This window comes from Hypanus sabinus, chromosome 23 (assembly GCF_030144855.1).
Source record: "Hypanus sabinus isolate sHypSab1 chromosome 23, sHypSab1.hap1, whole genome shotgun sequence".
Classification (NCBI taxonomy): domain Eukaryota; kingdom Metazoa; phylum Chordata; class Chondrichthyes; order Myliobatiformes; family Dasyatidae; genus Hypanus; species Hypanus sabinus.
In genome coordinates this window covers 61,487,039-61,503,016 of record NC_082728.1, presented here as the reverse complement: position 1 = coordinate 61,503,016, position 15,978 = coordinate 61,487,039, and the positions used below count along the sequence as shown (strand labels likewise).

The 15,978-nt window shown below is 44.8% G+C and overlaps 2 protein-coding genes across 4 annotated transcripts in view; one reads left to right on the top strand and one right to left on the bottom strand.

Annotated features, from left to right (window-relative positions):
- nup85 (nucleoporin 85) overlaps window positions 1–8,486 on the top strand; it is a 72,888-nt gene extending 64,402 nt beyond the window's left edge. For both annotated transcript variants that reach the window (XM_059948991.1, XM_059948992.1), the window contains 7 exons: window positions 53–118; window positions 233–384; window positions 5,630–5,747; window positions 6,337–6,437; window positions 7,060–7,211; window positions 7,738–7,836; window positions 8,282–8,486. In XM_059948991.1, the coding sequence (XP_059804974.1) occupies window positions 53–118; window positions 233–384; window positions 5,630–5,747; window positions 6,337–6,437; window positions 7,060–7,211; window positions 7,738–7,836; window positions 8,282–8,386 (793 nt within the window). In that variant the 3' untranslated portion in view covers window positions 8,387–8,486. The remainder of the gene's footprint in view (window positions 1–52; window positions 119–232; window positions 385–5,629; window positions 5,748–6,336; window positions 6,438–7,059; window positions 7,212–7,737; window positions 7,837–8,281) is intronic.
- Window positions 8,487–8,908: 422 nt separating this feature from the next.
- The window catches only part of gga3b (golgi associated, gamma adaptin ear containing, ARF binding protein 3b), a 77,182-nt gene continuing 70,112 nt past the window's right edge, over window positions 8,909–15,978 (bottom strand). For both annotated transcript variants that reach the window (XM_059948988.1, XM_059948989.1), the window contains one exon: window positions 8,909–10,545. In XM_059948988.1, coding sequence (XP_059804971.1) covers window positions 10,435–10,545 — 111 coding nt within the window. In that variant the 3' untranslated portion in view covers window positions 8,909–10,434. The remainder of the gene's footprint in view (window positions 10,546–15,978) is intronic.

Below are 15,978 nucleotides of genomic sequence, written 5' to 3'. Positions count from 1 at the left end.
GGATGGGTGGAGGTCATGGTGATATTCTTTCATTGGGCTTTTCTCTTTACAGTTTTGGTTCAAATCTTCGTGAATTCCTCATTCTGGAATATGCTTCAGGACTTTTCTGTCACAACAGGTGGGTCACCCTTGACATCTGTGGTTTTCCACAGTGAAACACTATTCAAGTTGTTGATCACTGAAGGGTTAGTGTTGTTGGTGGGTAATGTCTCCATTTGGTTGGATGTTTCAGCTTGTGGCAGCTGGCAGTGGATTACTTTGACCACTGTCTGGAGTTTGGCCGTGTATACCTAGAACTACATATCGAGCGCATTCCCCTCGACACAGAACGCAAGGCGCTGAAGGTGCTTCGGATATGTGAACAGCGGCACATGACTGAACAAGGTGATGTCTGAACCCTGATGGGTCGAGTTTGGTATGATAGATGATGTGGGGAAACAAAACCGTTGCTGGGTTACAGTGGGACTCTGGTACAGATGGATTCCCTTTTGTAGTTTTGGCCATTTCCGTTAGAACCTTCTGCCCACTTCTCTCTTCTCCAATACCATAAGCCATAGGAGTCGAATTAGGTCATTTTGGCCATCGAGTCTGCTCTGCAATTCAAACATGGCTGATCCTTTTTTTCCTTCCTCAGCCCCACTCCTTGGCCTTCTCCCTGTAACATTTGATGCTGTGGCCAATCAAGAACCTATCAATCTCCACCTTAAATAAACACAATGACCTGGCTTCCACAGCTGTCTGCTGTAACAAATTCCACAAATTTACCACCCTTTAGTTCAAAAAATTTCTCTGCATCTCTGTTTTAAATGGACGTCCATCTATCCTGAGAATGTGCCCTCTTGTCCTAGACCCCAGCAATCTTCATATCATCTGCAAACTCGCAACAAAACCATCATCTAACACACACAAAATGCTGGTGGAACACAGCAGGCCAGGCAGCATCTATAAGGAGAAGCGCTGTCGACGTTCGGGCCGAGACTCTTCGTCAGGACTAACTGAAAGGAAAGATAGTAAGAGATTTGAAAGTAGGAGGGGGAGGGGGAAATGTGAAATGATAGAAGACCAGAGGGGGTGGGGTGAAGCTGAGAGCCAGACAAAAGGGATTGGCAAAAGTGGTACAGAGCTGGAGAAGGGAAGGATCATGTGACGGGAGGCCTAGGGAGAAAGAAAGGGGGAGGGGAGCACCAGAGGGAGATGGAGAACAGGCAGAGTGATGGGCAGAAAGAGAGAAAAAAAGGGGGGGAAACTAAATACGTCAGGGATGGGGTAAGAAGGGGAGGAGGGGTATTAACAGAAGTTAGAGAAGTCAGTGTTCATGCTATCAGGTTGGAGGCTACCCAGCTGTTATATAAGGTGGTGTTCCTCCAACCTGAGTGTGGGATATATTTAGTTCCCCCCTTTTCTCTCTCTGTCTGCCCATCACTGCCTGTTCTCCATGTGTTGCTTGAATTATCAGCATCTGCAGATTTTCTCGTATTCCATCATCTAAATCATTTATACACAGCATAAGAAGAAATGGTCCCAACATTGGCCCCTAGTCACTGGCAGCCAACCAGAAAAGAATCCTTTTATTCCCATTCGATGCTTCCTACCGATCAGCCAATGCTCTAAACATGCCAGTAACTTTCCTGTAATAGCACGGGCTCTTAACTTGGTAAGCAGCCTCATGTGTGGCACTTTGTCAAAGGCCTTCTGAAAGTCCAAATATAAAAACATCCACTGCACCCTTTTATCTATCCTACTTGTAATCTTGAAGAATTCCAATAGGTTCATCAGGCGAGAGTTTCCCCGAAGGAAACCATGTTGACTTTGTCCTATCTTGTCCTGTGTCACCAAGTACTCCATAACATCATGCTTAACAATCGACTCCAACATCTTCCCAACCACTGAGGTCAGGCTAACTGGTCTATAATTTCCTTTCTGCTGCCTTCTTAAGGAGTGGAGTGACATTTGCAATTTTCCAGTTCCCTGGAACTATGGCAGAGTCCAATGATTCTTGAAAGATCATTACTAATCCCTCCACAACCTCTACTGCTGTCTGTTAAAGAACCCTAGGGTGTAGTTCATCTGGTCCGGGTGACTTATGTACCTTTAGGTCTTTCAGCTTTTTGAACACCTTCTCCCTTGTAATAGTAATGGACTCACTTCTTTTCCCTCACACCCTTCAACACCTGGCACAATGCTAGTGTACTCCACAATGAAGATCAATGCAAAATACTCATTTAGTTCATCTGCAATCTTTGTCCTATTATTCTTTGTCCAGCCTCATTTTATAGCGGTCCCATATCCACTCTCATCTATTTTTAGAGAGCTCAAAAAGGTCTTTCTATCCACTTTGCTAGCTTGCTTTCATATTTCATCTTTTCCTTATGATTCTTATAGTTGCTCTCTGTAGGTTTTTAAAAGCTTCCCAATTCTCTATCTTTATGCTAATTTTTGCTTTGTTGTATGCCTTCTCTTTTACTTTTACATTAGCTATGACTTCCCTTGTCAGCCACGGTTGTACTATTTTGCTTTTGGAATACATCTATTCTGCACCTTCCTCATTTTTCCCAGAAATTCGTGTCATTCTTGCAAACAGCTCCTTACAATTTACTTTGGCCAGCTCCTCTCAAGTAACACTAATTTCCTTTACTCCACTGAAATATTACTAGGTAGACTTTACTTTCTCCCCGTAAAATTTCCAATTGAGCTTAAATCATATTGTGATCACTGTCTCTTAACGGTTCCTTTACCTTAAGCTCCCTAATCACTTCCAGTATAGCTGATCCCCTAGTAGGCTCAGCGATAAACTGCTCCAAAAAGCCATCTCGTAGCCATTCAACAGACTCACTCTCTTGGGATCCATTTCCAACCTGAATTTCAGATGATGATCGTGTGGGTAGTCAGAGGCTTTTCCCCAGGGCTGAAATGGCTAGCATGAGAGGGAACAGTTTTAAGGTGCTTGGAAGTAGGTACAGATGTCAGGGGTAAGTTTTTTAAAGCAGAGTGGTGAGTGCGTGGAATGGGTTGCTGGCGACAGTGTTGGAGGCGGAAACGATAGGGTCTTTTAAGAGACTCCTGGACAGTTACGTGGAGCTCAGAAAAAGAGGGCTATGGGTAACCCTAGGTAATTTCTAAGGTAATGACATGTTTAGCACAGCTTTGTGGGCTGAAGTGCTTTAGGTTTTCTGTGTTTCTCAGTCAACCTGCATGATGAAATCCCATGTGACTATCATAACATTGCCCTTTTGACACACTTTTTCTATTTCCTGTTGTAATTTGTGGTCCACATTCCAGCTACTGTTTGGAGACCTGTATATAACTGCCATCAGGGTACTTTTACCCTTGTAATTTCTTAACTCAACCCACAAGGATTCAACATTTTCTGAACAAATGTCATAGCTTTCTACTGATTTTATGCCATTCATTACCAGCAGACCCCCTCTGCCTACCTTCCTATCCCTCTGATACATTGTGTGACCTTGGACATTCAGCTCCCAACTATAACTATCCTTCAGCTACAATTCAGTGATGGCCACAAAATCATACCAATAATCTGTAAAAGTCAACAAGATCCCCACCTTATTTCTTGTAGTCTGTGCATTAAGATGTAGCACTTTGAGAGCTGTATTTGCTGCCCTTTTTTGATTCTGCATCCCCAATGCACCAGTACTGATCCTGCTGGCTGTAATTTTGGCCTATCATTTGCCTGTCCTTCCTAACAGTCTGACTGTATGCAACCTTTGCTTTTTTTTTAAAACCATCAGTATGATCCTGAGTCAATTCACTCCAGTTCCCATCTCCCTGCCAAGTTAGTTTATACCCTCCCCAACAGCTCTAAACAATTCTGCCCGCGAGAATATTGGCCTTTTCTACAGGTCATACCTCCCCTCTCTGAGATGCGAGTAGTCCAAGAACATGAAGTCCTGCCTCCTGCACCAGCTTGTCAGCCACATCATCCTGTTCCCACCCTCACTGGCGTGCAGTTCCCAGGTTGATACCATCTCTCACTCTCCTTGCTCTTGCTGGTTACGAGCTGTACATAAAATCCAATGTTCTTCAGCAGGCAGAGTCTCACTCCTGACTGCCTGTGCTTAATGATGTTCCCTTACAGAGTGACCCAGTCACACCACTCATAGAACACGGTATTTATCAGTGAGAGTGACAGTGAGGGCAGTGTCAAGCAGGCTGATATGCTAGAACATTAAAGGGGATGTGCAAGTCCCTGGGCTGGATGGGATATACCCCAGGTTACCATGGGAAGCAAGGGAAGAGAATGCAGTGCCTTTGGCAATGATCTTTGTATTCTCACTGGCCACAGGATTAGTACCTGATGACTGGAGAGCGACAAATATTACTCCTTTGCTTGAGAAGTGTGATAGTGAAAACCCAAATAATTATAGACCAGTGAGCTGTGGTGACATATTGGAGAAGATTCTTAGAGACAGGAACTACGAGCATTTGGACAAGCATAGGGCAGATCAGCCTGATTGAAGTCTTTGAGGATGTGACAAAGCACATTGTAGTTTGAGCAGTGGGCTTGGTAAGGTTCCCCATAGTAGGCTCATTCCGTAGTTCAGGAGGCATGGGATCAAGGGAAACTTGACTGTTTGGATACAGAACTGGCTTGCTCATAGTTGTTTATAGATGGAGAGTATTCTGTCCAGAGGTCGGTGACCACTGGCGTTCCGTAGCCTTGTATTCTGCGATCCCTGCTCTTCCTGATTTCTATAAATGTCTTGGATGAGAAAGCGGAAGGGTGACTTAGTAAGTTTACAGATGACACAAAGGTTTTTGGAGTTGTGGATAGTGCACTGGGGGACAGCGACAGGTTGGAGATGCGGCAGATGGAGTTCAACTGGAGAAAAGTAAAGAAATTTATTTTAGTATGTCAAATATGAAGGTAGAATTCAGGATTGTTAGCAGTGTGGAGGGACAGAGGGATCTTGGAGTCCACAATGTTGTAGTTTTTGATTCCCTTTTTCACTGGGAAAAAGACTGCCTTTACCCTTTCTATGCCATTAATAACTTTATGCCCTCTATAAGCCATCCCTCAGTCTCCTGTGTTTCAAGTGTATCTCTACACACTCAGTTTCATGTTGTCTACTTGCATTTCATCTGCCGGTATCGCTTTCCGAACTTGCATATGGATCACTTCAATTTTGGTTTTACTACCAGTAAAATGGGCTACCAGTAGCGATGGTGGAGTTGGAAACGATAGGGTCTTTTAAGAGACTCCTGGATGGATACATGGAGCTTAGAAAAATAGAGAGCTGTGGGTAAAGTCTAGGTAGTTCTAAGGTAGGGACGTGCTTGGCACAGCTTTGTGGGCCAAAGGGCCTGTATTGTGCTGTAGGTTTTCTATGTTTCTATGTCAGGGCAACATCAAAATATAATATTCCAAATGCTGCCTCGCCAACATCTTGTACAAATGCAACATGACATCCCGACTCCTGTACTCAAACTTTGACTTAACTTCCCCTTACTCTACCAGCACATCAATCTGCATTGTACCATCCAATCTCATTTTGTCCCTGTGAATTTCTGCAGGCCCGACCCTTGCTCTCTGCCTGCCTGTTGAGGCCAGAGGCCTTTGAGTTCAGTCTGCTGTCCCTCTCACACGGCAATTGTGTGTATCTTTCCACAGTAAGGAGCATCTGTAAAATCATGGCCATGAAAGCAATGCGCAGCAACCGACTGGGATCAGCACTGTCCTGGAGTGTTCGAGCTAAAGACTCCTCCTTCGCAACTCTCATCTCTGACAGGTCTGTGAATGTTGGTGGTGAGCCAGGAGAGCAGCCAGGGTACTGCCCTCATTTTCTGTGTTTCCAGGTGGACCACTAACTGATTCGTGCAGTAGCTGCTGGCAGGCTTTCAAACTGGAAGGCATCACAAACACTTGGCAGACCCCGCAGAGCTGTGTACTTATTATTGAATTGGCGGAGTGGTCACGAGAGCCATCTGAAGGCTTCTTGTCTGTGTTCTCTGACCTGATGCCCTGAAGGTGAGCTGCTGCCCCTCCCCTCTCTGCTCTGAAGGCTGTTGCAGCCCATCAGCCACCTTGGTCAAGGTCGTGAAGGAGCAGTCTAGACGCACCTACATGTCCCATCCTCAGTGAGGGATGAGTTCCTCACTACTCCCAACAGTGCTGAGTCCCTGTCAGTGTAATCTCTTGTGAGAGATTTGACATGCTGATGCTCTCGGGAGAAGTATGTGGACGTCCATTTCAGGTGGTGTGAGGCAGTAGGTGTAACACTGCTACCCTGCGTCAGATTGATGGTTCCTTCAGCCAGTGGAATGGTAATTTGCAGACTGCAGTAATTTGTTTTAACTAAAAGTCTGGTTTCTTTGTAGGTTACTGCAGGATTATTCAAACAATGGAAGCTTTTCTGACTTTGACTTGATCAGCAACTTGGGTTCGTCAATGCTGTTGAGTGACCGGCTCACCTTCCTGGGTAAGTGACCCTCGGTGGGTAGTCTCCCAGTGCGACTGATACAACCAGACCGCCAGTGAAAACAATAAATACAAAGTATCTCTCTCATTTCCTCTTGCTCCAGCCCCTGAGTAATCCTAATCTGTCCCTAAAATAGAGGGTAGTTAATACATCTGTAGAGTCCTCGGGAATTTCCTTAAGCCTGTTTGCTAAGAATGTTTCATTGTCCCTTTTAGTAACCCTGCCCCCTCCCCATTCCTGGTTTAAACTCTTTCCCGTGATCTCATTAAATGGCAGAGTAATCTCAAGGAGACAGCTGGTCTCTTATCTAATGAATCAGAAACCTTTCTGAGCAGCTTCCCTGACAGTGGAAAGATGACTGCTGAACTTCAGGTTAACAGTGGGCTGGTTGGTGAGGCAAATGAAGATAGAGTGACCAGTAGAATGGGTTAGGTCGGGATGAGGAGCAGATTCTGTAGAAACCCCCGCTGCTCTGGAGCTCAGAGCTTTTACCTGAGAGCCGATTTATTGAGAAAATAAAAGGCAGATGGTTTGATATTTCAAATTGAGAAGCTCATTGCACGAGGGAAGCCTTGAGGCTTCTATAGAGCGCTGTATTCATCAGTGTGTTTCTGATTGACAGGGAAGTACTGCGAGTTTCACAAGTTGTACGGGGAGATGCGGTTTGTGGAGGCTGCTAAACTACTGCTCCTGCTGATGACTGCCCGCATTGCTCCACGCAGCTTTTGGATGACACTGCTCCTGGATGCACTTCCCCTCATGGAACAGAAAGAGGTTGGTCAGAATCAGCGTGGAGTGCAGACTGTAATCCTCTTCATCTACCATGTTTACACGTCCTAATGCAAGCCCAGCTTGTGGCGATTGGTTTACATAGATTTTGAGAAAGTTGCCCAACCTGCAGTCATCCCTGTTACTGAAAGTCTAGTAGGAGGGTTTAAGTGCAAATATTCAATGCCATTGGGGTCAATTTTGGTCTTACACACTGACTCATCAGCCCTGCCTTCTCAGTATCTCTAGTGCTTTTTAATGTAGAGAGTAGAGAGCTTTAACTCCTAAGCCACAAGCTGTACCTGTCCTGGGGGTGATGTGTTCCCTTTCCAGTACTAACATTCTTCACTCAGATGTGGTATGAAGAGAACTTAACATGAAACATAATGTGATGATTTGTCCTTGCTTACGATGTACGGGGCTTCAAGATTTACCGAGCGTGTTGAAGTTCTGAGGTCGAGGACAGAATCCTGGCAGCAGAGCACGGGTATAACACTATGACTTGAGCATTTCCTTTGTTTCTCCTGAGCAGGTTATCTTCTCCACTGAGCAAACCTATGAGCTCATGCATTGCCTAGAGGATGTGACAGCAGATGAGATGGAGAGAGAGAAGGTGGCACAAGCAGCATCGGTAAGGCGCGGACCAAAAAGTCTTCTGCTACCCCCATCGGGTGGAAGTGATTTCTGGCATATAGTTAAGGAGGCTACTCAGTCTGCTCACTGGCACTGTGATAGAATTCCCTGATATTTCACCACCAATTTTTTTAAAAATTACACTCCCAAGTTTGTTTAAGACAGTGCACCTCAGTTCCGTACCATATATCCTGACTTCAACTGATGCTTGCAGTATGTTCTGACCTTACATTACACTTTCATGGCCTATTCCTAAAACCTTTCTCTGGGCTGCCCACTACTAAAGAAAATGGTTCCCTGCTGGAAAATGTGCCCTGTGGGTGTGAATCCTGACCCATCAGCCCCTGGACAGCCCAGAGCTTGGCTTTGGAGAGACATTGCATCAGTGGCTTTCACTGTCAACCTTCCAGAGATAACGCTGACCTCATTGTGTATTGTTCTAGGGCGAGGATGATGTGGAGATCACAAAACTGAACCTCCTTCGATTAGCCTTCACTCGCAATCTGGCTAAAGCCATCATCCATGAAGGAACTCGTCAAGGATCTTGAAACTGGGTGGGCAGCCTGGTCATGTAACTAAGGTTTAATTTTCCTGTTTGTTTTGAATCCAAAGTAAAATTTGCAAATTAAAATGTTTTCTAGTTAGAAAGTAGTTTCCTCTGCATTTCTCATTGGCATGTCTTCTGCCTTCTCTTGTGCTTAGTCAGTCTGACGAAGTACACTATTCAACTGTTTTCTCCTGCTGCCCCAGTCGTAGTTCACTCTTCACCTTTGATTACTTCACGTGCTGCAGTTGGACAGCAGTAATTCCTGAGACTGCCCTGAATACAACCCTTTTATTTCCACTGTGTGTCTGCTGACTAATCTGGTGGTAATCATGTGGTCAGAAGGGGAACATGCAAACTCCACACAGACAGACTCAAAGGTTAGGACTGAACTGGTCACTGCAGCCCTGAGGAAATGGCTGTATCACCGTCTCATCCATTTCTGATGCCTTGTCTACCTGCAGCCAATTAAAATAAGACCATAAATATAAATATCAACCACAGACTGGGAGAAAATTTCTGGAAATCAGGAAGATGTAAAGATAAATTTATCATGCAGGAATCAACAGCTTAGAATTTAAAAATAACACTTTTAAAATTTGAGTTAGAACACAAACTGCACTGGATGCAGGACAGTTTCAAGAATGAAATCTTGAACAATAAATACGTTATACAGAGCAGCAACAACTTGTGACAGCACTGGGAGCGAGAAGTGCCTGTATCTCCGAGCACTGTGACAGTCACACATTGTCAAAGCATTTAGGGGAGGAGGGTGCTCTGGGGGTAGGGATGAGGAAGGCTGAACCAGTTTTTTACAGAACAAATTTTTACGGCTTAACTTAGGTGGATGGAACATTTATCAATAAATGCTACTGTGCAATCTAAGAGCTGAGCAGTGCAACGGTGCAGGGAATAGATCCTGTGGGTGTCCTGTCCACAGGAGTTGGAGGTCTGGACAGCAGGTGGTTCTGTAACCAACCCTCTCAATGCAGAAAAGCAAAATGAAAGTTTCCTTTATTTAATGCTCAGTAAATTTCAGAATCACCTGAACTATGTTGAGACCATTCCTCAATATTCAGGTGAAGACAGCCTCAGTCTGAGGGATCTGAACGGGATGTGCAGGTGTCTTGCCCCAGTCCCTTTCGGGACAACCCCGAGGCCAAAGTCACAACCTCTTTCCCTACATTAGCAACAGTTTCCTTTTCAGTCCCACTAACCCCTCTGCCTTCTGAGCAGCATTAAAATGTGGAGTCAATGTAGCTTTAAGGGATAAGAGCCAATCTTTTGATGAGACTTTTTAAGGCCTTTAGATCCAACCCTCAGTACAGTGCTGTTTGGTACTGATCCACCAGAGCTATCTGTTGTCTTTCATGGTCACACCACTATCTCTTTGGTCATTGCCTGTACCTGTAATATTAATCTTTCCAGTTCTGATGAATAGTCATCAACCTGCAGGTTCATAACAACAGAAAGTGCTTGAAATACTCAGCACGTCAGTCTCTGTAGGTATTGGCCAGGTGACAATTTCCTGTTATATTTCAGAATCTTTTTGACCCAAATATTTACTCTGTCTCACTTGCTACAGAAACTGTCTGACCTGCTGAGTATGTCTTAACATTTTACAGACCAGTGGTGCTGGTCACCTTCCTGGACCTTAACCATGGCAATGATGGTGGATAAATACAGGGGGCACTACAGCCTAATTCTTCAACTTCGGAGCCGGGATCTCAATCAGGCCAGCAACCTGGTTGTGTTTGGTGAATTTAGCTGCACCCGGGTGTCACTGATAAAGAAATTGGTGAAGGGTGCAGTGTGCTTTTGCCATTTTTGACTGGAGTATTTGGAGAATGGACACAGTGTAGCCTCCACAGTGCGACAGAATAACAGAGGCAGCGACAAGACTCAAGTCCTGTGGAAGACATCAACCTATTTCCACACCTTCAAATACATTCCTTCATTACTTGCTGAAACTTCAGACAAAACAGATAACACAGTGCTTCATGGAAACTGTTCAAATTCACTGTCACGGGAAACGAGCTGTGACCCTGGGGGTCAGAGGCTTCCCCACTTCTCCGCTGGGGGAAACTGGTCCACTTCAGCAAACTCCGAGCAGATCTGATGTCCCATTGCAAAAGTCAGCTTGTACCTCAGCCGCACCTTCTCCTAGAGACACAAATACATGAGAAGGCATAATGAAGTTGAGCCTGAATTCACCCCAAAGACGTCACCTCCGGGTTAATCCAGACCAGAAACCGGAAAGGAAGGAGGATTAATGAGTGGCTTGAGGTCTGGTGTAGGAGGGTGGCTAGATTCCATCTCAGGAAAGCAAGCTTATGGGGGAGGGGGATAGGTACATTCAGCAGTGAAATTTCTGATAGCAAGACAAAATTCATACCATATTAAAATGCAGGGATAAGGAGGAGTTTGTAGAAACTCTTGGGAGTGTTGTGGATAGTGTGGAGGGCTGTCAGAGGCTTTAGCGGGACTTTGACAGGATGCAAAACTGGGCTGAGAAGTGGCAGATGGAGTTCAACACAGATAAGTGTGAAGTGGTTCATTTTGGTAGGTCAAATATGATGGCAGAATACAGTATTAATGGTAAGACTCTTGGCAGTGTGGAGGATCAGAGGGATCTTGGGGTCCGAGTCCATAGGACGCTCAAAGCAGCTGTGCAGGTTGACTCTGTGGTTAACAAGGTGTACAGTGTATTGGCCTTCGTCAATCGTAGAATTGAATTTAGGAGTCGAGAGGTAATGTTGCAGCTATATAGGACCCTGGTCAGACCCCACTTGGAGTACTGTGGTCAGTTCTGGTCACCTCACTACAGGAAGGATGGGGAAGCCATAGAAAGGGTGCAGAGGAGGTTTACAAGGATGTTGCCCAGATTGGGGAGCATGCTTTATGAGAACAGGTTGAGTGAACTCGGCCTCTTCTCCTTGGAGCGACGAAGGATGAGAGGTGACCTGATAGAGGTGTACAAGATGATGAGAGGTATTGATTGTGTGGATAGTCAGGGATTTTTCCCAGGGCTGAAATGGTTGCCACAAGAGGACACAGGTTTAAGGTGCTGGGGAGTGGGTACAGAGGAGATGTCAGGGGTAAGTTTTTTACTCAGAGTGGGGAGTGCATGGAATGGGCTGCCGTCAATGGTGGTGGAGGCAGCTATGATAGGGTCTTTTAGGAGACTTTTGGATAGGTACATGGAGCTTAGTAAAATAGAGAGCTATGGGTAAGCCTAGTAATTTCTAAGGTATGGACATGTTTGGCACAACTTTGTGGGCTGAAGGGCCTGTATTGTGCTGCAGGTTTTCTGTTTCTATGGGCGGTGGGTTCATATTGCATGTGTCCAATATACTGTACTGAATACAGATGGTCAACTAGAAATACAAATGGCTACAGAACGATAATAGAATAGCCTAAAATGATGAACTATATAATGCTCAGAAAAGATAGGAAAGGAGAAAGAGAGGTAGCGTGGCAAAACTGAAGGAGGAAGGAAGAAATTGGAAGGAGAGGAGCCTAGCACATAGTGCACTTGGTGAGAGCTAAGAAGCTAAAAGACTTTGATTACACTACCAGAAAGTAGGAGAGTAAACAGGAACAAATCTGCAGGGAAATTACAACGTTCAAACACTAGCTGGTGTAGACTATAACCCTCTTAATATTTTGTAGTTAACTTTAGAATATGAGAAAAGGAGGGAGAGAAGTTCCAGGAATGTGGGTACAACTCTTCTGTGGTCAGTATCACCTTGGGAGAGAACAGCTGCTGGATCCAGTACTTGGGAATGAAGTTTGTGACACTAGATCAGGAGTCAGTGGGTGCACATTGTGGTAAGATTTAGATTAGCTGTTGAATGACTGAATAATCCAAAGTAAACCTTCTTTACTGAAGTCTGATGAACAAAGTTGTAATCAGTCTAAAATGGAGTCAAAAATTGACATGAAAACTGATTAAATAATTGCTGAGGATGTTTCATTGGCAGGTGAGTACATTCCCACAAGATGGAAATGGGCAGGAAGCCAAAGCTGGTGAGGTAGAGAGTGAGTACAATGAAGTATGTGCGAGCACAGCAAGTGGGTCCTGAACAGGGAAACAGGTTCATTACTGTCAGAGAGAAAGTATAATGAAACACAGAGGGTGTGAGAGCACGGCAAGTGGGTCCTGAATGGGGAAACAGGTTCAGTAGTGTAGGAAGCAGTAGGCAGAATGTCTCTTTGCAAGCACAAGTGAAAAGAATGGCAATTTACAGGCATGAAAACAGTAAGCAGTCGGTAAAGGCTGGGATTTATCAAACAAAATCTGAAGCTTAGAAGTACAGGGCATGTTGGAACCCTAAACCTGTGTTTAATGAGAAGAGATACTGTAGAGACCGGAGGTGAGGTTAGACTGGTAGGCAGGACATTCTGGAAACTGCCATGCTTAGAGGGAATAAATCACCTGGCTCAGACACCCTCCACTTCCGCTTGTTTAGCGAAGAGATTGGAGAAAGTCTTCCAATCTTCCCTCATTCAAGAAAGAATGCAGGGGCATCACTGGCAACTACAGGGTGACTGGTTCAGCAATGATGGGAGGTTTTAGAATAAAACAATCAAGAAAACATTAACATACACTCAGTTTACTCTGTACACCCATGACTGTGTCACCACCCACAGCTCCAATCTGCTAATTAAATTTGCTGATGACACTACACTGATTGGCCTAATCTCAAGTAATAAGGCAGCCTACAAAGAAAAAGTCATCACCCTGACACAGTGGTGTCAAGAGAACAGCCTCTCCCTCAATGTCACAAAAACAAAGGAGCTGGTTGTGGATTACAGGAGGAAGGAGATGGGCTAACCCCTATTGACATCAATGGATCTAGGGTTGAGAATTAAAGTTCCTCAGCATACACTTCACTGAGGACCTCACGTGGTCTGTACGCACCGGCCGTGTGGTGAAAAAAAGCACAACAGCACCTCTTTCACCTCAGACGGTTCAGGAAGTTCGACGAGTCACCTAATCCTAAGGACTTTCTACAGGGGCATCCTGACTGGTATGGGAACTGTACCTCCCTTAATCGCAGGACTCTGCAGAGAATGGTGTGGACAGCCCAGCGCATCTGTAGTTGTGAATTTCCCATGATTCAGGACATTTACATTGACAGGTGTGTGAAAAGGGCCCGTGGGATCACTGGGGACCCGAGTCACTCCAACCACAAACTATTCCAGCTGTTACCATCTGGGAGACGGTACCGCAGCATAAAAGCCAGGACCAACAGGCTCCAGGACAGCTTCTTCCACCAGGCCATCAGACTGATTAATTCCTGCTGACACAACTGTATTTCTGTTATATTGACTGTTGTTGTATGTACTACTTATTATAAATTGCACATTCAGACAGATGTAACATAAAGATTTTTACTCATGTATATGAAGGATGTAAGAAATAAAGTCAATTCAGTTAGGGCAAGCAGTATTTGTAAAAGGCAGTTTCTGCTGGACTAAATGAATTAGAAACATAGAAAATCTACAGCACCATACAGGCCCTTTGGCCCACAAACCTGTGCTGAACATGTCCTTACCTTAGAAATTACCTAGGGTTATCCATAGCCCTTTATTTTTCTGAGCCCCATGTACCAGTCCAGGAGTCCCACAATTGGTGCACTGGCCTTCATCGTATGCTTTCTACAGAGTCAACCTGTGCAGCAGCTTTGTGTGTCCTGTGGACTCAGACCCCAGATCCCTCTGATCCTCCACACTGTCAAGGGTCTTACATAAATACATATTCTGCCATCATATTTGACCTACCAAAATGAACCACCTCACACTTATCTGGGTTAAACTCCATCTGCCACTTCTCAACCCAGTTTTATATCCTATCAATGTCCCGCTGTAACCTCTGACAGCCCTCCACACTATCCACAACATCCCCAACCTTTGTGTTATCAGCAAATTTACTAACCCATCCCTCCACTTCCTCATCCAGGTCATTTGTAAAAGTCATGAATGATAGGGGTCCCAGAACAGATCCCTGAGCCACACCACTGGTCACCAAACTCCATGCAGAGTATGACCCGTCTACAACCACTCTTTGCCTTCTGTGGGCAAGCCAGTTCTGGATCCACAAAGCAACGTCCCCTTGGATCCCATGCCTCCTTACTTCCTCAATAAGCCTTGCATGGGGTACCTTATTAAATGCCTTGCTGAAATCCATATACACTACATCTACTGCTCTTCCTTCATCAATGTGTTTAGTCACATCCTCAAAAAATTCACTCAGGCTCATAAGGCACGACCTGCCCTTGACAAAGCCATGCTGACTATTCCTAATCATATTATACCTCTCCAAATGTTCATAAATCCTGCCTCTCAGGATCTTCTCCATCAACTTACCAACCACTGAGGTAAGAATCACTGGTCTATAATTTCCTGGGCTATCCCTACTGCCTTTCTTGAATAAAGGAACAACATCCTTTATTCTGATTGCGTACACAGCATTCTGAAATGGGAGGGTGATCAGCCAGATGTCATGGTACACATCGGTACCAATGACGTAGGAAGAAAGAGTGAGGAGGTCCTGAAGAGTGAGTATAGAGAGCTTGGTAGGAAGTTAAAGAGCAAGACCTCGAGGGTGGTAATCTCAGGATTGCTTTCCCTTCTCCAGCTTGGTATCACTTTCGCCAATCACCTTTCCAGCTCTTGGCTTCATCCCACCCCCTCCGGTCTTCTCCCATCATTTTGCATTTCCCCATCCCTATCTATAATTTTAGTCTGGTTCTCTTTCTCTCTTTCCCCCCCTCACTATAATCTCCCCCCAGCCCTACTTTTCTTTTATTTCCCATAATTCTCCACCTCCCCCCTAGCCCATTTCCCAGCTCTCTACTTCATCCCTCCCCCCACTTCTTATCCCCCTTTGACCATCCCATGTTACTTCACTCCTGATGAAGGGTTTCAGCCTGAAAAGTCATCACTACCTCCTCCCATAGATGCTGTCTGGCCTGCTGAATTCTGCCAGCATTTTGTGTTTTTGTTTTGACTTACCAACTTGATGCTTTCCAAAAGCTCCAGCACATTCTTTCTTAACATCTACATGCTCACGCTTTGCAGTCAGCTAAAAGTCATCCCTACAATCGCCAAGATCCTTTTCCATGTTGAATACTGAAACACTCATTAAGTACCTCTGCTGTCTCCTCCAGGTCCATACACACTTTTCCACTGTCACACTTGATTGGTGCTATTCTCTCACGAGTTATCCTCTTGCTCTTCACATACTTGTACCATGCTTTGGTGTTTTCCTTAATTCTGTCTGCCATGGCCTTCTCATGGTCCCTTCTGGCTCTCCTAATTTCTTTCTTAAGCTCCTTCCTGCTTATAATCTTCTACATCTCTATTATTACCAAGTTTTTTGAACCTTTTGTAAGCTCTTCTTTTCTTCTTGACTAGATTTACAACAGCCGTCGTATACCACAGTTCCTGTACCCTACCATCCTTTCCCTGTCTCATTGGAACATAACTATGCAAAACTCCGCACAAATATCCTCTGAACATTTGCCACATTTCTTCCGTATACTTCCAAGAATATCTGTTCCCAATTTATGCTTCCAAGTTCCTGCCTGA